At 54.5% G+C, this 25,568-nt stretch overlaps 1 protein-coding gene across 3 annotated transcripts; it reads right to left on the bottom strand.

Annotated features, from left to right (window-relative positions):
• Window positions 1-1,909: 1,909 nt before the first annotated feature.
• smyd4 (SET and MYND domain containing 4) lies at window positions 1,910-24,921 on the bottom strand. Of its 3 annotated transcripts, none has more exons than XM_068010829.1 (10): window positions 24,650-24,921; window positions 23,912-24,056; window positions 18,777-18,866; window positions 16,654-17,695; window positions 12,473-12,655; window positions 11,765-11,931; window positions 11,087-11,222; window positions 5,211-5,327; window positions 4,141-4,264; window positions 1,910-2,542 (listed from the first exon to the last, which is right to left on the bottom strand). In XM_068010829.1, exons 1-10 carry the CDS (start codon window positions 24,904-24,906, stop codon window positions 2,410-2,412), a joined length of 2,394 nt encoding a protein of 797 aa, XP_067866930.1. In that variant the 5' UTR covers window positions 24,907-24,921; the 3' UTR covers window positions 1,910-2,409. The 3 variants fall into 3 exon arrangements, with proteins under 3 accessions (XP_067866930.1, XP_067866932.1, XP_067866931.1); XM_068010831.1 differs by having other exon boundaries at window positions 2,456-2,542; window positions 4,106-4,264; XM_068010830.1 differs by having other exon boundaries at window positions 2,456-2,542; window positions 4,098-4,264.
• Between the last annotated feature and the right edge of the window lie 647 nt (window positions 24,922-25,568).

Genomic DNA, 25,568 nt, shown 5'->3' on the forward strand with positions numbered 1-25,568 from the left:
GGAGACGTTACTGTGAGGAGACGTTACTGTGAGGAGCCATGACTGTGAGGAGCCATGACTGTGAGGAGCCATGACTGTGAGGAGCCATGACTGAGAGGAACCATTACTGTGAGGAACCATTACTGTGAGGAGCCTTTCCTGTGAGGAGCCTTTCCTGTGAGGAGCCTTTCCTGTGAGGAGCCATGACTGTGAGGAGCCATGACTGTGAGGAGCCATGACTGTGAGGAGCCATGACTGTGAGGAGCCATGACTGTGAGGAACCATTACTGTGAGGAACCATTACTGTGAGGAACCATTACTGTGAGGAGCCTTTCCTGCGAAGGAGTCATTACTGCGAAGGAGTCATTACTGCGAAGGAGTCATTATTGTGAGGAACCCTTCCTGTGAGGAACCCTTCCTGTGAGGAGCCATGACTGCGAGGAGCCATGACTGCGAGGAGCCATGACTGTGAGGAACCCTTTCCTGTGAGGAGCCATTACCGTGAGGAGCCATTACCGTGAGGAGCCAATACCGTGAGGAGCCAATACCGTGAGGAGCCAATACCGTGAGGAGCCATTCCCGTGAGGAGCCATTCCCGTGAGGAGCCATTCCCGTGAGGAGCCTTTCCCGTGAGGAGCCCTTCCCGTGAGGAGCCCTTCCCGTGAGGAGCCATTGCTGTGAGGAGCCCTTAGTTTTGCCTGTCTTTTTGTGGGATATGTCGAGCATTCTTTGTTCCAGTCCTACTCAGGCCCCCTCCCCCAACTCTTTTTCCAGTACATTGATGACTGTATTGGTGCCGTTTCCTGCTCCGGCCCCAAACTGGAAAACGTTATCAACTTTGCTTCCAATTTCCACCCTTCTGTCACCTTTACATGGTCCATCTCTGACACTTCCCTTCCCTTCCTCGACTTCTCTATCTCCATCTCTGGGGATAGGTTGTCTACTAATATTCATTATAAGCCCACCGACTCCCACAGCCACCTCGACTACACTTCTTCACACCCTACCTCCTGTAAGGACTCCATTCCATTCCCCCAGTTTCTCCGTCTTCGACGCATCTGCTCTGATGATGCTACCTTCCATGACGGTGCTTCTGGTGTGACCTCCTTTTTCCTCAACCGAGCATTCCCCCCCACTGTGGTTGACAGGGCCCTCAACCGTGTCCGGCCCATTTCCCGTACCTCTGCCCTCAACCCTTCCCGTTCCTCCCAGAACCGTGACAGGGTTCCCCTTGTCTTCACTTTCCACCCCATCAGCCTCCATATCCAAAGGATCATCCTCCGCCATTTCCGCCACCTCCAGCGTGATGTCACTCCCAAACGCATCTTCCCCTCCCTTCCCCTGTCAGCATTCCGAAGGGATCGTTCCCTCTGCGACACCCTGGTCCACTCCTCCATTATCCCCACCACCTCGTCCCCATCCCATGGCACCTTCCCCTGCAATCGCAGGAGGTGTAATACCTGCCCATTTACCTCCTCTCCTCACTATCCCAGGCCCCAAACATTCCTTTCAGGTGAAGCAGCGATTTACTTGTACTTCTTTCAATGTAGTATACTGTATTCGCTGCTTAAAATGTAGTCTCCTCTACATTGGGGAGACCAAGCGCAGACTGGGTGACCGTTTTGCGGAACACCTCCGCTCGGTCCGCAAGCAGGACCCTGAGCTTCTGGTTGCTTGCCATTTCAACACTCCCCCCTGCTCTCATGCTCACATCTCTGTCCTGGGATTGCTGCAGTGTTCCAGTGAACATCAACGCAAGCTTGAGGAACAGCATCTCATCTACCGATTAGGCACACTACAGCCTGCCGGACTGAACATTGAGTTCAATAATTTCAGAGCATGACAGCCCCATTTTACTTTCATTTTTAGTTGTTTTTTCTTTTTTACATTTTTTACAACCTTTTTTTGCATTTATTTCATTTTTATCTTAGTTTGTTCAGTTTGCTTACCCACTGTTTTTTTTCATGTTTGCACTTGCTGCTGTTCAATATTCAGTCCATTAATACCTATCTGTACCCACCCCCACCTCACTTGCTTATAACCTGTGACATTTTTAATATTTGTCAGTTCCGAAGAAGGGTCACTGACCCGAAACGTTAACTCTGCTTCTCTTTTCACAGATGCTGCCAGACCTGCTGAGTGGTTCCAGCATTTCTTGTTTTTATTTCAGATTTCCAGCATCCGCAGTATTTTGCTTTTACCTTACTGTGAGGAGCCTTTCCTGTGAGGAGCCAGCTCTGCAAGGTTAGTTTCCATCTTTGTCGAATGTAGATGACAAGGTTGCTGGAGGCAGGTGAATAGTGTCCAGTGAACTCTCCTTGGGTTTTCTGAGGTGTCCAGTGCTGTGATCCAGAGAATTTCGCTGTCACAGATTGATTGAGGATCCAGTCATTCTCAGCAAAACGGTGACCGGCAGCGGGATACAACAAACTAGTTGGGCAGATTCTGCAGGCAGGACTTCATTTCGCTCAGCTCTACCACCATCTCATGTTCAGCCCCACAGTGCATAGAGAGAAGACGCTCTGCCTGTTCAATCACACTCAATGCTTCATCTATGGCACGTCTGGCAATGAGAGGAAGATACAGTCAGGCTACGTACACTGGAAACTATGGCGGAGGGTGGGGATGGGAGCACAAACTGTCTCCCATTACCCCGCAGTCTGTGCCACCTTCCCCCGTTATCCGACAGTCTGTCACCCCGCAGTCTGTGCCACCTTCCCCCGTTATCCGACAGTCTGTCACCCCGCAGTCTGTGCCACCTTCCCCCGTTATCCGACAGTCTGTCACCCCGCAGTCTGTGCCACCTTCGCCAGTTACCCCGCAGTCTGTGCCCCCCGTCACCCCGCAGTCTTTCCCTGCTATTACCCCGCAATCAGCCCCCCCCCGCTATCCCGCAGTCTGTCCCCTCCGTTACCGCACAGTCTTTCCCCCCCCAAGTACTCCGCAGACTGTCCCCCCCAGTACCCCACAGTAAAAGCCTGCTACCCAACCCAAACCCGACGGGACCTGATGACATGTGTCGGGTTGGGGTCGGGCCGGGCCCCTCTTCGGGGTCCGGATTTCGGGCTCGGGTCAGGCCGGGGACACAAGGTAAGTGCTCTGCCAGTAAGTACTGAAATTAAAAAAACTTCCCTGAGCTGGGAGTCCGGGACGAAACTGAGTCTGCGCAGTGAGTGAGTGACGTCATTGTGGCGTCATCATGCATGTGCTGCAGCTTCCTGGAGGTTCCCAGTTGGAAGGTAAGTAAAGGGGTGGTCGGGTCGAGTCGAGCTCGGGTCGAATGGGGGACGGGCTCGGGTCGGGACGAATGGGGGACGGGCTCGGGTCGGGTCGAATGGGGGTCGGGCTCGGGTCGGGTCGAATGGGGGTCGGGCTCGGGTCGGGTCGAATGGGGGTCGGGCTCGGGTCGAATGGGGGTCGGGGACGGGTCGAATTGGGGACGGGGACGGGTCGAATTGGGGACGGGCTCGGGTCGGGTCGAATGGGGGTCGGGTCAGGCTCGGGTCCGCTGTGGTTCGGGCCGGATTCTTTTTCCTGACCTGAATAGGCCTTCACTCCGCAGTCTGTCCCCCGCATTACTCCGCAGTCTGTCCCCTCCCGTTACCCCGCAGTCTGTCCCCTCCCGTTACCCCGCAGTCTGTCCCCTCCCGTTACCCCGCAGTCTGTCCCCTCCCGTTACCCCGCAGTCTGTCCCCGGCGTTACCCCGCAATCTGTCCCCCCATTTCCCCGCAGCCTGTTAGATGTAGGAAGGATGTTCCCGATGGTGGGGGAGTCCGGAACCAGGGGTCATAGACTAAGGATATGGGGTAAACCTTTCAGGACTGTGATGAGGAGCAATTTCTTCACCCAGAGAGTGGTGAGCCTGTGGAATTCACTAACACAGAAAGCAGTTGAGGCCAAAACATTGTACGTTTTCAAGAAGGAGTTAGATATAGCTCTTGGGTTTAAAGGGATCAAAGGGTATGGGGCGAAAGCGGGAACAGGTTACTGAGTTGGATGATCAGCCATGATCATAGTGAATGGCGGAGCAGGCTCGAAGGGCCGAATGGTCCACTCCTGCTCCTATTTTCTATGTTTCTATGTCTGTTCCCCCCCTTTACCCCACAGTGTGTCTCACCTGCCTACCTCACCATTACCCGGTACCGTGATGTTTGCATTACCCATTGAAGAGAATCTGTGCCAGTTTGAAGAGCTGGTTGCCCATTTCCACACTCTCGGGGCCAAACTGAAGCTGCACGAGACCCCCACTCCTCTTCAGGTGCCTGGCAGCAGCCATCCAATTACCTGCAAGAACAGGAATGCAGCAAAAATCAGCAAAGGAAAGACCATTTGGCCCGAACAGCGGGACCCACCCCCCTCAGCCCCCAGCCACCCGCACCCACCCCCCTCAGCCCCCAGCCACCCGCACCCACCCCCCTCAGCCCCCAGCCACCCGCACCCACCCCCCTCAGCCCCCAGCCACCCGCACCCACCCCCCTCAGCCCCCAGCCACCCGCACCCACCCCCCTCAGCCCCCAGCCACCCGCGCCCACCCCCCTCAGCCACCCGCACCCACCCACCTCAGCCCCCAGACACCCGCGCCCACCCCCCTCAGCCCTCAGCCACCCGCACCCGCCCCCCTCAGCCACCCGCACCCGCCCCCCTCAGCCACCAGACACCCGCGCCCACCCCCCTCAGCCCCCAGCCACCCGCGCCCACCCCCCTCAGCCACCAGACACCCGCGCCCACCCCCCTCAGCCCCCCAGCCACCCGCACCCGCCCCCTTCAGCCCCCCAGCCACCCGCACCCGCCCCCCTCAGCCACCAGACACCTGCGCCCACCCCCCTCAGCCACCAGACACCCGCACCCACCCCCCTCAGCCCCCAGCCAGCCGACGCCCACCCCTCCCTGACTCCTACCACACCCGACACCCCCCACTCATCGAGACCCTCACCCTCCCTCACCCAGACCCTCACACTCCCTCACCCTGACCCTCACACTCCCTCACCCTGACCCTCACACTCCCTCACCCACGACCCTCACACTCTCTCACCCACGACCCTCACCCTCCCTCATCCACGACCCTCACACTCCCTCATCCAGAGCCTCACACAGACACTCACCCTCACTCGGACCCTCACACTCCCTCATCCAGACCCACCTCACACTCCCTCATCCAGACCCACCCCACGCCCCATCCACCTCTGCTGGGTTTGGCGACTCAGCCGACAATCAGTGGGAGTGTCATTACCTTGCGATGCGTAAACCTGTGCCAGACGGTCCTCTATCTCTCCTTGCAGTGGGTGGTGGTTGGAGAGAAGGGTCCGAGCCACACGCTGACACTTGGAGAGCAGTCGAAGGGCCTCATCTGAAAAGAGGATGAGATCCACATTAAACCATCCCATCCGGATCAGAGAATCCACATTAAACCATCCCATCCGGATCAGAGAATCCACATTAAACCATCCCATCCGGATCAGAGAATCCACACTAAACCATCCCATCCAGATCGTAGAATCCACACTAAACCATCCCATCCGGATCAGAGAATCCACATTACCATCCCATCCGGATCGGAGAATCCACATTAAACTATCCCATCCGGATCGGAAAATCCACACTAAACCATCCCATCCGGATCAGAGAATCCACACTAAACCATCCCATCCGGATCGGAGAATCCACATTAAACCATCCCATCCGGATCACAGAATCCACATTAAACCATCCCATTCGGATAAGAGAATCCACATTAAACCATCCCATCCGGATCACAGAATCCACATTAAACATCTCATCCGGATTGGAGAATCCACATTAAACATTGCATCCGGATAACAGTCACTATGCTGATTGGTTTAACCCTCTGTAGCACCACATGCCTATCAAACAGGTATTGAGCACTCTACACGGATGCCCGGTGAGGTATTGATCACTCTATCCGGATGATTGGCGAGGTGTTGATCACTCTATCCGGATGCACAGTGAGGTATTGATCACTGTACCCGGATGTCCGGTGAGGTATTGATCACTGTACCCGGATGCCCGGTGAGGTATTGATCACTCTATCTGGATGCCCGGTGAGGTATTGATCACTCTAACCGGATGCCCGGTGAGGTATTGATCACTCTATCCGGATGATTGGCGAGGTGTTGATCACTCTATCCGGATGCACAGTGAGGTATTGATCACTGTACCCGGATGTCCGGTGAGGTATTGATCACTGTACCCGGATGCCCGGTGAGGTATTGATCACTCTATCTGGATGCCCGGTGAGGTATTGATCACTCTAACCGGATGCCCGGTGAGGTATTGATCACTGTACCCGGATGCCCGGTGAGGTATTGATCACTGTACCCGGATGACCGGTGAGGTATTGATCACTGTACCCGGATGACCGGTGAGGTATTGATCACTGTACCCGGATGCCCGGTGAGGTATTGATCACTCTATCCGGATGCCCGGTGAGGTATTGATCACTGTACCTGGATGCCCGGTGAGGTATTGATCACTGTACCCGGATGCCCGGTGAGGTATTGATCACTCTAACCGGATGCCCGGTGAAGTATTGATCACTGTACCCGGATGCCCGGTGAGGTATTGATCACTCTATCCGGATGCCCGGTGAGGTATTGATCACTGTACCCAGATGTCTGTTGAGGTATTGATCACTGTACCGGATGCCCGGTGAGGTATTGATCACTCTATCCGGATGACCGGTGAAGTATTGATCACTGTACCCGGATGACCGGTGAAGTATTGATCACTCTATCCGGATGCCCGGTGAGGTATTGATCACTGTACCCGGATGCCCGGTGAGGTATTGATCACTCTATCCGGATGCCCGGTGAGGTATTGATCACTCTATCCGGATGCCCGGTGAGGTATTGATCACTCTATCCGGATGCCCGGTGAGGTATTGATCACTCTAACCGGATGCCCGGTGAGGTATTGATCACTGTACCCGGATGACCGGTGAAGTATTGATCACTCTATCCGGATGCCCGGTGAGGTATTGATCACTGTCCCCGGATGACCGGTGAAGTATTGATCACTCTATCCGGATGCCCGGTGAGGTATTGATCATTCTATCCGGATGCCCGGTGAGGTATTGATCACTGTACCCGGATGACCGGTGAGGTATTGATCACTCTATCCGGATGCCCGGTGAGGTATTGATCACTGTACCCGGATGCCCGGTGAGGTATTGATCACTGTACCCGGATGCCCGGTGAGGTATTGATCACTCTATCCGGATGCCCGGTGAGGTATTGATCACTCTATCCGGATGCCCGGTGAGGTATTGATCACTGTACCCGGATGCCCGGTGAGGTATTGATCACTGTACCCGGATGCCCGGTGAGGTATTGATCACTGTACCCGGATGTCCGTTGAGGTATTGATCACTGTACCCGGATGCCCGGTGAGGTATTGATCACTGTACCCGGATGCCCGGTGAGGTATTGATCACTCTATCCGGATGCCCGGTGAGGTATTGATCACTCTATCTGGATGCCCGGTGAGGTATTGATCACTGTACCCGGATGCCCGGTGAGGTATTGATCACTCTATCCGGATGCCCGGTGAGGTATTGATCACTGTACCCGGATGTCCGTTGAGGTATTGATCACTCGAACCGGATGCCCGGTGAGGTATTGATCACTGTACCCGGATGCCCGTTGAGGTATTGATCACTGTACCCGGATACCCGGTGAGGTATTGATCACTGTACCCGGATGCCCGGTGAGGTATTGATCACTCTATCCGGATGACCGGTGAGGTATTGATCACTCTATCCGGATGCCCGGTGAGTTATTGATCACTGTACCCGGATGCCCGGTGAGGTATTGATCACTGTACCCGGATGCCCGGTGAGGTATTGATCACTCTATCCGGATGACCGGTGAGGTATTGATCACTCTATCCGGATGCCCGGTGAGGTATTGATCACTGTACCCGGATGCCCCGTGAGGTATTGATCACTGTACCCGGATGCCCGGTGAGGTATTGATCACTGTACCCGGATGCCCGGTGAGGTATTGATCACTCTATCCGGATGACCGGTGAGGTATTGATCACTCTATCCGGATGCCCGGTGAGGTATTGATCACTCTATCCGGATGCCCGGTGAGGTATTGATCACTGTACCCGGATGCCCGGTGAGGTATTGATCACTGTACCCGGATGACCGGTGAGGTATTGATCACTCTAACCGGATGCCCGGTGAAGTATTGATCACTGTACCCGGATGCCCGGTGAGGTATTGATCACTCTATCCGGATGTCCGTTGAGGTATTGATCACTCTATCCGGATGCCCGGTGAAGTATTGATCACTGTACCCGGATGCCCGGTGAGGTATTGATCACTCTATCCGGATGTCCGTTGAGGTATTGATCACTGTACCCGGATGCCCGGTGAGGTATTGATCACTCTATCCGGATGACCGGTGAAGTATTGATCACTCTATCCGGATGCCCGGTGAGGTATTGATCACTCTATCCGGATGTCCGTTGAGGTATTGATCACTGTACCCGGATGACCGGTGAAGTATTGATCACTGTACCCGGATGACCGGTGAAGTATTGATCACTCTATCCGGATGCCCGGTGAGGTATTGATCACTCTATCCGGATGCCCGGTGAGGTATTGATCACTGTACCCGGATGCCCGGTGAGGTATTGATCACTCTAACCGGATGCCCGGTGAAGTATTGATCACTGTACCCGGATGCCCGGTGAGGTATTGATCACTCTATCCGGATGCCCGGTGAGGTATTGATCACTCTATCCGGATGCCCGGTGAGGTATTGATCACTCTATCCGGATGTCCGTTGAGGTATTGATCACTGTACCCGGATGACCGGTGAAGTATTGATCACTGTACCCGGATGACCGGTGAAGTATTGATCACTCTATCCGGATGCCCGGTGAGGTATTGATCACTGTACCCGGATGCCCGGTGAGGTATTGATCACTCTATCCGGATGCCCGGTGAGGTATTGATCACTCTATCCGGATGCCCGGTGAGGTATTGATCACTGTACCCGGATGACCGGTGAAGTATTGATCACTCTATCCGGATGCCCGGTGAGGTATTGATCACTGTCCCCGGATGACCGGTGAAGTATTGATCACTCTATCCGGATGCCCGGTGAGGTATTGATCATTCTATCCGGATGCCCGGTGAGGTATTGATCACTGTACCCGGATGACCGGTGAGGTATTGATCACTCTATCCGGATGCCCGGTGAGGTATTGATCACTCTATCCGGATGCCCGGTGAGGTATTGATCACTGTACCCGGATGCCCGGTGAGGTATTGATCACTGTACCCGGATGCCCGGTGAGGTATTGATCACTGTACCCGGATGTCCGTTGAGGTATTGATCACTGTACCCGGATGCCCGGTGAGGTATTGATCACTCTAACCGGATGACCGGTGAGGTATTGATCACTGTACCCGGATGACCGGTGAAGTATTGATCACTCTATCCGGATGCCCGGTGAGGTATTGATCACTGTACCCGGATGTCCGTTGAGGTATTGATCACTGTACCCGGATGCCCGGTGAGGTATTGATCACTCTATCTGGATGCCCGGTGAGGTATTGATCACTGTACCCGGATGCCCGGTGAGGTATTGATCACTCTATCCGGATGCCCGGTGAGGTATTGATCACTGTACCCGGATGTCCGTTGAGGTATTGATCACTCGAACCGGATGCCCGGTGAGGTATTGATCACTGTACCCGGATGCCCGTTGAGGTATTGATCACTGTACCCGGATACCCGGTGAGGTATTGATCACTGTACCCGGATGCCCGGTGAGGTATTGATCACTCTATCCGGATGACCGGTGAGGTATTGATCACTCTATCCGGATGCCCGGTGAGGTATTGATCATTCTATCCGGATGCCCGGTGAGGTATTGATCACTGTACCCGGATGACCGGTGAGGTATTGATCACTCTATCCGGATGCCCGGTGAGGTATTGATCACTGTACCCGGATGCCCGGTGAGGTATTGATCACTGTACCCAGATGCCCGGTGAGGTATTGATCACTCTATCCGGATGACCGGTGAAGTATTGATCACTCTATCCGGATGCCCGGTGAGGTATTGATCACTGTACCCGGATGTCCGTTGAGGTATTGATCACTGTACCCGGATGCCCGGTGAGGTATTGATCACTCTATCTGGATGCCCGGTGAGGTATTGATCACTGTACCCGGATGCCCGGTGAGGTATTGATCACTCTATCCGGATGCCCGGTGAGGTATTGATCACTGTACCCGGATGTCCGTTGAGGTATTGATCACTCGAACCGGATGCCCGGTGAGGTATTGATCACTGTACCCGGATGCCCGTTGAGGTATTGATCACTGTACCCGGATACCCGGTGAGGTATTGATCACTGTACCCGGATGCCCGGTGAGGTATTGATCACTCTATCCGGATGACCGGTGAGGTATTGATCACTCTATCCGGATGCCCGGTGAGTTATTGATCACTGTACCCGGATGCCCGGTGAGGTATTGATCACTGTACCCGGATGCCCGGTGAGGTATTGATCACTCTATCCGGATGACCGGTGAGGTATTGATCACTCTATCCGGATGCCCGGTGAGGTATTGATCACTGTACCCGGATGCCCCGTGAGGTATTGATCACTGTACCCGGATGCCCGGTGAGGTATTGATCACTGTACCCGGATGCCCGGTGAGGTATTGATCACTCTATCCGGATGACCGGTGAGGTATTGATCACTCTATCCGGATGCCCGGTGAGGTATTGATCACTCTATCCGGATGCCCGGTGAGGTATTGATCACTGTACCCGGATGCCCGGTGAGGTATTGATCACTGTACCCGGATGACCGGTGAGGTATTGATCACTGTACCCGGATGCCCGGTGAGGTATTGATCACTGTACCCGGATGCCCGGTGAGGTATTGATCACTGTACCCGGATGCCCGGTGAGGTATTGATCACTGTACCCGGATGACCGGTGAAGTATTGATCACTCTATCCGGATGCCCGGTGAGGTATTGATCACTGTACCCGGATGCCCGGTGAGGTATTGATCACTGTACCCGGATGCCAATCGATCAGATATTGATTACCATACCCGGATGCCCATTGATCAGGGCGCTGGTGACATTGAGCTGGCTTCTCATTTCTTGCACTTGTTGAAAGAGGGACTGCTTGGAAACCCTGTGACTACAGGAACTATTTGAGCATGTACAGTGAACCTCCTCAGAGTCCTGCAGAAAACAAGAACAGATCAAAATAAATAGCCGTTGAGACAGACTGTAGATTGAAAGGTTATAAAATGCAACAGCTGTAAAAAGCTAAAGTTTCTGGCTGTGTGCGCAAGGCTGCCCTGGTTGATCCCACCCAGAGAGTTGCTACAACTGGTCTCCGTGCTCCCAGAACAAAAACAAAAAGTGCTGGAAATACTCAGCAGGTCAGGCAGCATCTGGAGAGAGAAGCAGAGTTAATGTTTCAGCTCCATTAGCCACTCAGTGCTCCCAGGCTAGAGAGAGGAAAATCAGCCAGGGTTCTCACTCCCGATTGCTGACAAGTGTTTGTGTTTACACTTTGGGTAGGAACAGGAATGAGCCTGGTGTTGGATATCTCCAATGACTGAATTCCCTACAGGAAGTACTTGTCTAGGGCAGCTAGAGAGACAGGGTGGTGAAGAGAAATGGGCAGAAAGTGAAAATAATTAACTATAAGGCAACCAACCCAATATAGACCAACTCCCACCCCCCCGCCCCCCACCAACTACTTGTGTTCTAGTCACCTGTAAAGTAATCCCACAGCGAGAGCACAGGAACTGGCTGAGCAGGGAGTCCATTCCAGCTCCCTCTTCCTCCTCATTAACACACGCTGTGCACCGACACTGGAAGAAATACTGCAAACTCAGAGTCTGCTGGCGTTCCTTCAATGCCATCCGGCTCCAGTGTGGGCCTGGATACAAACAGAGACAAGATTCAATCCAACAAGCTGTAGCAGGAGCAGCAGGGGGAGAGGGAGAAACTGAGAGAGGGCGAGACGAGCAAAAAGACAGAAGGGGAAAGAAAGAGACAAAGAGAAAAGTGGTAGAGGAACTGAAAGAGATAGAGAAATAGCAATAGGATTGAGAGAGTGAGAGAGAGAGACACAGAGAGAAGGGAAGAGAGAGACATACAGAGGAGGCAGGAAGATAGAGGGGGAAGAGAGAGAAATAGAAAGAAGGGGAGGAAAGAAAGGGGGAGGGACACAGAGGAGAAAGAGATAGACTGAAGGGTGAGCAAGTGAAAAATAAAGTACTGAATATTAATGAGAACTGAGACAGATCGAGAGAAAGAAGGTAAAACGAGAGGAAGCGAGACGGAGAGAGGAAGCGAGACGGAGAGAGGAAGCGAGACGGAGAGAGGAAGCGAGACGGAGAGAGGAAGCGAGACAGAGACACAGACAGAGAGAGGGGTAGAGGGAGAGAAGGAGAAAGAGAGTCGAATATTGGAGATACCGTAGCAATGCAGCACTTCCTGTCCTGCCAGGATCTGCTGAGAAGCTCTCACAGTGATGCTTGTGTTGTGGAATGTGATGCTGGTGTTGGGTTGACAGGAATGGTTGAGCAGACTGACACTGGAGTAGAAGGCAGTCGCGATCCTGACCTGCTCCATCTCTGTAACGTGGGAATGTCCGACTCCTGCAACGAGAACAAGCGGCTGAAGCTGGGAATCCTCAGCAGCAGGAACCAGAGTGACCTCACCCTCACCCCCCCCAAGGTGGAACCTGAGGCACCACAGTCAGAATCAGGTGCCGGACACACGGGATCAGGATCTGGAACATGGGATTGGCCACCCGACACCAGCATGAGATGTTGGGTTGATCTTTGTACCTCCCTATCACCAAATGAGGACATATGGGTGGAACTCAGAAATAAAAAAGGGGCAGCCACACGACTAGGAGTGTATTATAGACCCCCAAATAGTGAGAGGGAGATAGAAGAATATGTAGGCAAATTTCAGAGTGCAAAATCAATTGTTTAATAAGGGCGTGAGGGATAGGCCAAATAATTATAGACCGGTCAGTCTGACCTCGGTGGTGGGTAAATTGTTAGAATCTATTGAGGGACAGGATAAACTGCCACTTAGAAAGGCACGGATTAATCAGGGATAGTCAGCATGGATTTGGTAAGGGAAGGTCATGTCTTACTAACTTAATTGAGTTTTTTGAGGAAGTAACAAGGAGGATTGATGAGGGTAGTGCAGTGGATGTGGTCTACATGGATTTTAGTAAGGCATTTGACGAGGTCCCACATGGCAGACTGGTCATAAAAAAGAAAGCCCAGGGGATACAGGGGAATGCGGCAGGTTGGACCCAGAATTGGCTCAGTGACAGGAAACAAAAGGTATTTATAAATGATTTGGACTTAAACATGGGAGGCATGATTGGGAAATTTGCTGACGATACAAAAATTTGTATTTGCTAGTGAAAAGGATAGCTGTAGACTCCAGAAAGGTATCAATGGCTTGGTTGAGTGGGCGGAAAAGTGGCAAATGGAATTCAATCCAGTTAAGTGTGAGGTAATGCATCTGGGGAGGGCAAATAAAGTGTCAAATAGTCAAAAAGAGAAAGGAAGCATTCGTAAGGGCTGGAAGGCTGGGAACAGACGAAGCCCTTGAGGAATATAAAGACAGTAGGAAGGAACTTAAGCAAGGAGTCAGGAGGGCTAAAAGGGGTCATGAAAAGTCATTGGCAAACAGGATTAAGGAAAATCCCAAGGCTTTTTATACGTATATAAAGAGCAAGAGGGTAACCAGGGAAAGGGTTGGCCCACTCAAGGACAGAGGAGGGATTCTATACGTGGAGCCAGAGGAAATGGGCAAGGTACTAAATGAGTACTTTGCATCAGTATTCACCAAAGAGAAGGACTTAGTGGATGATGAGCCGAGGGAAGGGAGTGTAGATAGTCTCAGTCATCTCATTATCAAAAAGGAGGAGGTTTGGGCGTCTTGCAAAGCATTAAGGTAGATAAGTCCCCAGGGCCTGATGGGATCTACCCTAGAATACTGAGGGAGGCAAGGGAAGAAATTGCTGGGGCCTTGAAAAAAATCTTTGCATCCTCATTGGCTACAGGTGAGGTCCCAGAGGCCTGGAGAATAGCCAATGTTGTTCCTTTGTTTAAGAAGGGTAGCAAGGATAATCCAGGAAATTATAGGCCGGTGAGCTTTACGTCAGTGGTAGGGAAATTATTAGAGAGGATTCTTCGGGACAGGATTTACTCCCATTTGGAAACAAACGAACTTACTAGCGAGACACAGCATGGTTTTGTGAAGGGGAGGTCGTGCCTCACGAACTTGACTGAGTTTTTTGAGGAAGTGACGAAGATGATTGATGAAGGAAGGGCAGTGGATGTTGTCTATATGGACTTCAGTAAAGCCTTTGACAAGGTCCCTCATGGCAGACTGGTACAAAAGGTGAAGTCACACGGGATCAGAGGTGAGCTGGCAAGATGGATACAGAACTGGCTCAGTCACAGAAGACAGAGGGTATCAGTGGAAGGGTGCTTTTCTGAATGGAGGGCTGTGACTCGTGGTGTTCCGCAGGGTGTTCCTGCTGGGACCGTTGCTCTTTGTAGTATATATAAATGATTTGGAGGCAAATGTAGCTGATCTGATTAGTAAGTTTGCGGACAACACAAAGGTTGGTGGAGTTGCGGATAGTGATGAGGATTGTCAGAGGATACAGCAGGATATAGATCGGTTGGAGACTTGGGCGGAGAAATGGCAGATGGAGTTTAATCCGGACAAATGTGAGGTAACGCATTTTGGAAGGTCTAATGCAGGTGGGAAGTATACAGTAAATGGCAGAACCCTTAGGAGTATTGACAGGCAGAGAGATCTGGGCGTACAGGTCTACAGGTCACTGAAAGTGGCAACGCAGGTGGATAAGGTAGTCAAGAAAGCATACGGCATGCTTGCCTCCATCGGTCGGGGCATAGAGTATAAAAATTGGCAAGTCATGCTGCAGCTGTACCTTAGTTAGGCCACACTTAGAATATTGCGTGCAATTCTGGTCGTCACACTACCAGAAGGACGTGGAGGCTTTGGAGAGGGTACAGAAGAGGTTTACCAGGATGTTGCCTGGTCTGGAGGGCATTAGCTATGAGGAGAGGTTGGATAATCTCGGATTGTTTTCACTGGAACGACGGAGGTGGAGGGGCGACATGATAGAGGTTTACAAAGTTATAAGTGGCATGGACAGAGTGGATAGTTAGAAGCTTTTTCCCAGGGTGGAAGAGTCAGTTACTAGGGGACACAGGTTTAAGCTGTGAGGGGCAAAGTTTAGAGGGGATGTGCGAGGCAAGTTCTTTACACAGAGGGTGGTGAGTGCCTGGAACTTGCTGCCGGGGGAGGTGGTGGAAGCAGGTACGATAGTGAAGTTTAAGAGGCATCTTGACAAATACATGAATAGGATGGGAATAGAGGGATACGGTCCCTGGAAGTGCAGAAGGTTTTAGTTTAGGCAGGCATCAAGATCGGCGCAGGCTTGGAGGGCCAAATGGCCTGTTCCTGTGCTGTACTGTTCTTTGTTCTTGTTCACATTACAGAAAGGACATAATTGCTCTGGAGAGAGTACAGAGGAGATTTATAAGAATGTTACCAGGGCTTGAAAGTTGCAGCTATGCGGAAATTTTGGATTGGCTAGGGTTGTTTTCCTTGGAACAGAGGAGGCTGAGGAGTGACTTAATAGAGGGGTGCAAAATTATGAGGGGCCAAGATAGAGTAGACAGGAAGGACCTGTTTCCCCTGGCGGAGAGGTCAATTACCAGGGGACACAGATTTAAGGTGATTGGTAGAAGGATTAGAGGGGACATGAGGAAAATCTTTTTCACCCAGAGGGTGGTGGGTGTCTGGAATTCACTGCCAGGAACGGTGGTGGAGGCAGAAACCCTCAATTCTTTGAAAAAGGTACCTGGACATGCACCTGAAGTGCGGCAAGCTGCAAGGCTATGGACCAGGTGCTAGAAGGTGGGATTAGATTGGGCGGCTAGTTTTTTCCACCGGCACCAACATGATGGGCTGAATGGCCTCCTTCAGTGCTGTAATTTTTGTATGGTTCTATTTCAGGGAACTGAGGCTAATTAAAGACCCTGAATCGCTGCTCTGATACCAGCTAACTCAGACAGGGTAGACAAATAGAAACTGTTCTCATTGGTGGAAGGGTTGAGAACCAGATTGCACTGTTTAAAGTGACTGGCAAAAGAGCCAAAGGCAACAAGAGAGAAAAAACCTTTTTTATGCAGTAAGTGGTTAGGATCTGGAATTCACTGCTTGAGTGTGTAATGCAGGCAGAGTCAATCGAGGCTTTCAAAAGGGAACTGGATAATTATCTGAAGCAAAAACATCTGCTGGGCCACAGGGAAAAGGAGGGGGAGTGGCAGTAGCTGAGTTGCTGTTGCAGAGAGCCAGCACGGACTCAACGGGCTGAATGGCCTCTTGTGCTGTAACCATTCTGTGATTCCTAGCACAGTGTGGAGCCAGAGCCTGGGCTCTCCTGGTCTGTGTAGCTGAGTATCACACTGGGTGGGCAGTGTACAGTCACATAGAGCCATCCTCGGTCCCACTGTGGGGGGATGGTGTGGGGGGCAGGGGTATCCCAGTTCCTGCACCAAAGCCCACCTTGCACCCTGGTACTTACCTGTGTCTCTGAATGCGGTGATAGCCTGAGCGTTACACCCCAGCTGTAGCATGTGGCGAAGCATTGCCACTCCCAGCATCCTCAGCTTCTGCTCCTTACCACTATCTACTTGCAGCTCCGGCTCCTCACCCACCACCTGTGACTCTAACCCCCTTCGCCTGATCTCCCGGCACACAGCAGCTGCGGTGAAACCACAGAGGAAGCAGTGCTCGGGCTGCTGCTGTTCGGTGTGGGTCAGAAGGCTGTGCACTGTCTGATAGCGGCTCCGATCATCCCTGGGCATCCCACCACCAGCCTCTGAACAACTTCCCACCCCAGCCGTATGGTTTGGGTTCTCCCTCTTTCTCCATTCTTCACTCTGCTCCCGGTCAGCTCCCTTCTCCAATCTCTCTGCTCTCTCCACCTCCTGCATGCCTGCGACAAGGACTGTGCGAAGGGCAAGGTGGGTGAAAGTGCCCAGTGCCAGAAGGAGCCCCCCGAGACAGCAGTCCAGCCAGTGATACTGATCCCAGGCCTGCTCCCTGCACAGCTCACTGCAGTAACTACTGAAGCTGCAGCTCAGGCAGGGCACTGGGAGGCCAGCCAGGCCCAGGCAGTGGTGGCAGTACAGCTTCTCATTAGGAAGTGTCTCCCTTCTGCTCCCCTCTGGAATTAACACAACTGCAAATGCCTCCTCCTGCAGCAGGAGTTGTCCGGGCCTCAGATCATCAATTGCTGCCAAATAGCGGCCCCGGGAAGCGTCGGAATGCAAGGCGATGGAAGGAGATGCTGCACATGGACCTCTGAGCTCGCTGGGATCTGAAGCTTTTCTTCGTGCACAGGGGAGGTCTCCGGTTTTGGAGTGGGCCTGGATACTGGGCACCTCTGTGTGTTGAAGGCTCTGTGTCCCCCTGTCATGGCAGCTCTCTCTGCTCCGGGCATCACTGGCTCCCTCGGGCACTCCTAGATGGTATAAACAGGCCCTGCGACGTGATAGGACTTTATATTCCAGCTCCTGGGGATAACCATGTTCCTGAGCTCTTCTGATATCCGATAAACATTCCTGGACAACAAGAGAAAGGAAACAGCTTCGTGTTAGTGACTCCAAGGAACAGAGCTCACAGCCACCAGCTCACCCCCCCTCTCCCATCGACCCCCCCTCACCCCCCCTCTCCCATTGACCCCCCCCACCCCCCTCCCCCATCGATCCCTCCTCCCCATCGAGCCCCCCCACCCCCCCTCTCCCATCGACCTCCCCCCACCCCCCCCTCTCCCATCGACCCCCCCTCACCCCCCTCCCCCATCGACCCCCCACACCCCCCCTCCCCCATCGACCCCCCCTCACCCTCACACACCCCTCCCCCATCGACCCCTCCTCACCCCCACCCCCACCTCCCCCATCAACCCCCATCGACACCCCCTCACCCCCCCTCATCCCACTCCCCCATCGAACCCCCTCACCCCCATCGACCCCCCCTACCCCATCAACCCCCCCACACCCCCACCTCCCCATCAACCCCCGCTTGCTCATCGACCCCCCCCTCACCCCCACCTCCCCCATCGACCCCCCCTCACACCCCCTCCCCCGACACCCCCCTCCCCCGACGACCCCCCCTCCATCGACCCTCCCTTACCTCCAACTCCCCCTTTGACCCCCCCTCACCCCCACCTCCCCTTCGACCTCCCCATCGACCCCCACCTCCCCCATCGACCCCCACCTCCCCCATCGACCCCCCCTCACCCCCCCTCCCCACACCCCCCTCCCCATCGACCCCCCCTCCCCATCACCCCCACCTCCCCCCACCTCCCCCATCGACCCCCACCTCCCCCATCGACACCCCCCTCACCCCCACATCGACCCCCACTTCCCACATCCAACCCCCATCAACCCCCCTCTCACGTCGACCGCCCCCCCCTCACACATTGCCCCCCATCATCCTTTCCCCTCACCCTCACATCGACCCCCCCCCCCCACATTTCCCACCTCCCACCTCGACTCCCCCCTCACCCCCACTTCTCATCAATAACGTTGCAGCACCTAACCCCCAGGAAAGAATGAGAGGACAGGAGTGGAGGTGGGATGGAGGGCGGAGGGAGTGAATCTGAGGTCAGTAGTGTGAAAGATGGCAGTGGTTGTGACTTGCCTGGTAGCGCTGCAGGTGGTAGAGTGCTGCCGAGCGGTTGGCGTAGAGCAGAGCTGCCTCAGGGGAACCTGGAGAGCTGTGGTGGAGGCCCTGAAAAGACAGACAGACTTTGTCAGAGGGCATCGAGCGAGAAGTACCCGGCGGACGAGAGTCACCCATCGAGCGAGAGACACCCGGTGGGCAAGAGACACCCATCGAGCGAGAGACACCCGGTGGGCAAGAGAAACCCATCGAGCAAGAGGCACCCATTAGGAGAGAGGCACCCATTGAGCAATAAAGGCTCCTTCTCCGATCCGGATACCAGCCTGAGTCACTGGGCAGCTGGCCATCCGACTGACCACAACCCCCTCCCCCACTGCTTCAGTAAGCGACAGAGGGGAATTCCTTGTAGTGATGAATGAGACTTTATTGTATGCTCAGGAAGCCAGCACAGCAGGTCAATGAGAGCTGAGCCACAAACTCACCAGTGCCCGTCCAAATGTTCTCAACGCATCCGGAGGGATCTTGACAGGGTGGATGTGGAAAGGCTGTTTCCCCTTGTGGGAGAATCTAGAATTAAGGATCACTGTTTAAAAATAAGGGGTCGCCCATTTAAGACAGAGATGAAAATTTTTTTCTCTGAGGGTGGTGAGTCTTTGAAACTCTCTTCCTCAAAAGGCAGTGGAAGCAGAGTCTTTGAATATGTTTAAGGCAGAGGTAGATAGATTCTTGATTAACAAGGGGGTGAAAGGTTATTGGGGGTAGGTGGTAATGTGGAGTTGAGGTTACAATCAGATCAGCCATGATCTTGTTGAATGGCAGAGCAGGCTTGAGGGGCCGAGTGACCTACTCCTGCTCCTAATTCGTGTGTTCGTATGTTGCTGATCAACTGATTTACAAAGAAAGAGGCCGCAGTTTTCCAGCTCCCCTGTCTAATGCGGCAGGTGAGGTGAGATCCTAACTGTACAGCTCCAGCTCCATTGATGAGTGACAGCAGTAAGCAAACATTTCTACATTCATACTCATCAGCAAAGGAAGAGATATGGAGAATATTTTTACACAGAGGGGTGTTAGGACAATGGACGTGTGGGAAGCAGAATCTATAATCATAGCCGTTTGATAGTACAGAACTTGAGCACTGCTGAAAATAGAGACATTTTATCAAAGCTTTTCGTCTTGCACTCATCAGGACAATTCACAAGAATACCAATGTAAAGGAAACAACAAATTTACACTGTATGAGAAGAGAGCTGATTGGTTGGCAAGTGAACTCTGATTGGTAGAGGCTTTGCCATGGGAAATGCATCAGTTTACAGTGACTGACAGTTAACTGCCAAGCTTTGTTCGAAATTGAAACCAGGCAGCTTGACTCTGATTGGTCAAGGCATTGTCCTGAGGAATGAACCAGCGAATGGCTGTAATTTACTTTGTTTAACTGAAACAGGCACAATGTTAACTGCCAAGCTTTGTCTGCAAAGAACAGGGCCCTGTGTATTAATATATGTAGCTTCCAGTTTGTGCAAATGTGCCACACTGCGAGCCCTACTGATAGTTAGGTTGTCAGTGTAATTCTTAGCACACTGAGGATTATTTAGCAAATGTTGTCCAATTGCAGAATCACATCTAATGTTGGACACTGTGTTTAGAGTTTTGCAAGCACGGGCTAGTTGGGTACGGTCTGTACCTTGCCTGTTGCAAACAGGAGAAAGGACATGTTGTTTGATATGATCTGTCAGCATGAAACAGCTAGCTTCACCTGTTGCTCAAATTTTTGGGAGACATTACCCTTCCAGGGTAATATGAGGTAGACTGGGCACTTTTCAGAGCCAGTTCATTCCTCAGGACAATGCCTTGACCAATCAGAGTCAAGCTGCCTGGTTTAAATCTCGAACAAAGCTTGGCACTGAACTGTCAGCCACCATAAACTGATGCATTCTCCACGGCAACGCCTCTACCAATCAGAATTCACTTGCCAACCAATCTGCACTCTCTTTCATAGAGTATAAATTTGTTGTTTCCCTTACATTGGTATTCTTACAGACTGTCCTGATGTCTCTATTTTCAGCAATACTCAAAATCTATAATCACTTCTAAAAAGATTAATATTTGTAAAAGAAAAAATGTAAGGGTTATGAAGACAGATTGCAGAAGTTAGGGCTGTTTTCCTTGGAGAAGAGAAGGCTGAGAGGTGATTTGATAGAGGTATTCAGAAGCATGAGGGGGCTGGACAGAGTAGATAGAGAAACTGTTCCCACTTGTGAAAGGATCGAGAACGAGAGGGCACAGATTTAAAGTATTTGGTAAGAGAAGCAAAAGCGAGTGGTTAAGGTCTGGAATGTGCTGCCTGAGAATGTGGCAGAAGCAGGTTCAATTGAAGCATTCAAAAGGGAATTAGACAGTTATATGACAAGGAAGAATGTGCAGAGTTGTGGGGAGAAGGTGGGGAATGGAACTGAGGGAATTGCTCTTTCAGAGAACGAGTATGGACACGATGGGCCGAATGGCCTCCTTCTGCACTGTAATTTGTGATTTGGCCAAGGAGGGGGAGGGGACTGAGGGAGGCACTCTCAGAGTAAAGGCAAAGGGGTGATGGGTCAAATACACAAACGCTGTGTGAAACTAAATTCCGACTGTGGCTCAGTGCAGCAGAGTCCAGTCTGCCAGCCGGGGATACCGGGCGGCCAGCCGGGGTTACAGAGCTGCCTGCCGGGGATACGGAGCTGCCATCCGGGGATACGGAGCTGCCAGCTGGGGATAAGGAGCTGTCAGCCGGGGATACGGAGCTGCCATCCGGGGATACGGAGCTGCCAGCTGGGGATAAGGAGCTGCCATCCGGGGATACGGAGCTGCCATCCGGGGATACCGGGCGGCCAGCCGGGGATACGGAGCTGTCAGCCGGGGTTACGGAGCTGTCAGCCGGGGTTTCGGAGCTGTCAGCCGGGGTTTCGGAGCTGCCAGCCGGGGTTACGGAGCTGCCAGCTGGGGATACCGGGCGGCAAGCCGGGGTTACGGAGCTGTCAGCCGGGGATACGGAGCTGTCAGCCGGGGTTACGGAGCTGCCATCCGGGGATACGGAGCTGCCAGCCGGGGATACGGAGCTGTCAGCCGGGGATACGGAGCTGCCAGCCGGGGTTACGGAGCTGTCAGCCGGGGTTACGGAGCTGTCAGCCGGGGTTAAGGAGCTGCCAGCCGGGGTTACGGAGCTGTCAGCCGGGGTTACGGAGCTGCCAGCCGGGGTTACGGAGCTGTCAGCCGGGGTTTCGGAGCTGCCAGCCGGGGTTACGGAGCTGTCAGCCGGGGATACGGAGCTGTCAGCCGGGGTTACGGAGCTGTCAGCCGGGGTTACGGAGCTGCCATCCGGGGATACGGAGCTGCCAGCCGGGGATACGGAGCTGTCAGCCGGGGATACGGAGCTGCCAGCCGGGGTTACGGAGCTGCCAGCCGGGGATACGGAGCTGCCAGCCGGGGATACGGAGCTGCCAGCCGGGGTTACGGAGCTGCCAGCCGGGGATACGGAGCTGCCAGCCGGGGTTACGGAGCTGTCAGCCGGGGATACGGAGCTGCCAGCCGGGGTTACGGAGCTGCCAGCCGGGGTTACGGAGCTGCCAGAGGGGGATACGGAGCTGCCAGCCGGGGTTACGGAGCTGCCAGCCGGGGTTACGGAGCTGTCAGCCGGGGATACGGAGCTGCCAGCCGGGGATACGGAGCTGCCAGCCGGGGTTACGGAGCTGTCAGCCGGGGCTACGGAGCTGCCAGCCGGGGATACGGAGCTGTCAGCCGGGGTTACGGAGCTGCCAGCCGGGGATACGGAGCTGCCAGCCGGGGATACGGAGCTGCCAGCCGGGGATACGGAGCTGCCAGCCGGGGTTACGGAGCTGTCAGCCGGGGATACGGAGCTGTCAGCCGGGGATACGGAGCTGCCAGCCGGGGATACGGAGCTGCCAGCCGGGGATACGGAGCTGCCAGCCGGGGTTACGGAGCTGTCAGCCGGGGCTACGGAGCTGCCAGCCGGGGTTACGGAGCTGTCAGCCGGGGCTACGGAGCTGCCAGCCGGGGATACGGAGCTGTCAGCCGGGGTTACGGAGCTGCCAGCCGGGGATACGGAGCTGCCAGCCGGGGTTACGGAGCTGCCAGCCGGGGATACGGAGCTGCCAGCCGGGGTTACGGAGCTGTCAGCCGGGGATACGGAGCTGCCAGCCGGGGTTACGGAGCTGCCAGCCGGGGATACGGAGCTGCCAGCCGGGGATACGGAGCTGCCAGCCGGGGTTACGGAGCTGCCAGCCGGTGTTACGGAGCTGCCAGCCGGGGATACGGAGCTGCCAGCCGGGGATACGGAGCTGCCAGCCGGGGTTACGGAGCTGCCAGCCGGGGTTACGGAGCTGTCAGCCGGGGATACGGAGCTGCCAGCCGGGGTTACGGAGCTGTCAGCCGGGGATACGGAGCTGCCAGCCGGGGTTACGGAGCTGCCAGCCGGGGATACGGAGCTGCCAGCCGGGGATACGGAGCTGCCAGCCGGGGTTACGGAGCTGCCAGCCGGTGTTACGGAGCTGCCAGCCGGGGATACGGAGCTGCCAGCCGGGGATACGGAGCTGCCAGCCGGGGATACGGAGCTGCCAGCCGGGGTTACGGAGCTGCCAGCCGGTGTTACGGAGCTGCCAGCCGGGGATACGGAGCTGCCAGCCGGGGTTACGGAGCTGTCAGCCGGGGATACGGAGCTGCCAGCCGGGGTTACGGAGCTGCCAGCCGGGGATACGGAGCTGCCAGCCGGGGATACGGAGCTGCCAGCCGGGGTTACGGAGCTGTCAGCCGGGGATACGGAGCTGCCAGCCGGGGATACGGAGCTGCCAGCCGGGGATACGGAGCTGCCAGCCGGTGTTACGGAGCTGCCAGCCGGGGATACGGAGCTGCCAGCCGGGGATACGGAGCTGTCAGCCGGGGTTACGGTGCTGCCAGCCGGGGATACGGAGCTGCCAGCCGGGGATACTGGGCTCCTGTCCTGGAGCTGGGCTTGAATTCACAACCTGCTGACTCAGGGATGAGAGTTGTGACAGGAATATTCCAGAAAAGCACTGTCAGGTAGCGATGGACTGTCCTGTCTGGTGGCCATAAGGTTAGAGGTCAGGGATGGGGAGCAGGCCAGCAGTGTCCGAATGTACCTCTGAATACAAGGCCATGGCCTGAACGTAGTCCTTTGCTTTGAACCGTGCGTTTCCCCGCTGCTTGAAGTCCAGCTCAGCTCTGGGATCTTTCTGTGTCTGCCACTGGGCACCCAGCTGGTCCAGAATGGCTTCATCCCTGGAGCTGGTCAATACAATAAACACATTAACTCTTTCACTGCTGAATATGCAATGCCATATTTAACCCAAACTTGACATATAACTGACCAGCTGTGTTGCTATGGTAACAGCAGTTTAACCATTTACTGCTCACACAATGCATAGAAACCAGCTTCAGCCACAGAACCTTCCAGAAACATCAACCAGGCCGCACCCGCCCCTCCGCGGCCCCGCCTCGCCCAGTACAGGCCCCTCCCCGCCCAGCACAGGCCCCGCCCCGCCCGGCACAGGCCCCTCCCCGGCCCCTCCCCGCCCGGCGCAGGCCCCGCCCCGGCCCCGCCTCGCCCAGCACAGGCCCCTCCCCGGCCCCCCCCCCCCGCCCGGCACAGGCCCCTCCCCGGCCCCGCCTCGCCCAGCACAGGCCCCTCCGCGGCCCCGCCTCGCCCAGTACAGGCCCCTCCCCGCCCAGCACAGGCCCCGCCCCGCCCGGCACAGGCCCCTCCCCGGCCCCTCCCCGCCCAGCACAGGCCACGCCCCGGCCCCGCCTCACCCGGCACAAATCCCCGCGCCGACTCCGCCCAAGCACAAGCCCCGCCCCCTGTCGCCGTAATCACTCACTCGAGCTGCCGGTGGCAGATGTCGAAGATGCGGCCTAGCTGGGTGATGGAGCTGAAGCGCCAGCGCTCGGGCTGCGGGAGCGCCCGCCACCTCGAGCCGCTAATCAGCCGCCATTCGGCCGCAGGGCCCTGCATCCGGGCACCTTTGACTCGGAAACACATCTCAGCCGGGGTGAGGGCCCGCCACATGACTGACAGCCGAAGCAGCCAATCCCGAGCGGCGCCGCCCCCATCAGACGGAAATAAGGGCGAGGCCATTCAGCCCCTCGAGCCCAACCTTTCCTCATGGAAACTCCAGGAATCAGCCAGTAAACCTGCTCTGAACTGTCTCCAATGCAAGTATATCCCTCCTTCAGTACAGAGACCAGAACTGCACACAGTATCCAAGTGCCGTCAGTTGTAGCAAGCCTTCCCTACTTTTATACTGCATCCCCTTTGCAATAAAGGCCAACATTCCATTTGCCTTCTCGGCATACACAGCATGTGATTCTGGCATGGACGCGTTGGGCAGAAGGGCCTGTTTCTACGCTGTACAACTCTATGACTATGTGGACAAGGACACCCAGATCCCTCTGTACCGCAGCATTCTGCAGTCTCACTCCATTTAAATAATATTCTGCTTTTCTATTCTTCCTATCAAAGTGGACATCACATTTTCCCACATTATACTCCATCTGCCAAATTTTTGTCCACTCACTTAACCTATCTATATCACATTGCAGACTCTGAGTCCTCCTCACAATTTGCTTTCCTGTCTGCAAATTTGGCTACAGTACATTCAGTCCCTTCATCGAGTCATTAATATGTTACAACCGACTGCTCCAGTCAAAGCCCCCAATCAAAATATACGATTCTGATTGTGGTGGGAGAAACGCACTGTTAATTCAACCCTGTTGCTCCACCGATCGCCTGACATATAA

Source organism: Heterodontus francisci, chromosome 30 (assembly GCF_036365525.1).
Source record: "Heterodontus francisci isolate sHetFra1 chromosome 30, sHetFra1.hap1, whole genome shotgun sequence".
Taxonomy (NCBI): Eukaryota; Metazoa; Chordata; class Chondrichthyes; order Heterodontiformes; family Heterodontidae; genus Heterodontus; species Heterodontus francisci.

What these genes read in the sequence shown, in the direction of transcription:
- smyd4 (XM_068010829.1), bottom strand. Translation starts at nt 24,906, where the DNA reads ATGGCCTCGCCCTTATTTCCGTCTGATGGGGGCGGCGCCGCTCGGGAT. An exon ending in ACAGGTTTACGCATCGCAAG is followed by an intron (nt 4,265 to 5,210) that starts GTAATGACACTC and finishes CTGTTCTTGCAG; the next exon opens with GTAATTGGATGGCTGCTGCC. An exon ending in GCACAGATTCTCTTCAATGG is followed by an intron (nt 2,543 to 4,140) that starts GTAATGCAAACA and finishes TCTCATTGCCAG; the next exon opens with ACGTGCCATAGATGAAGCAT.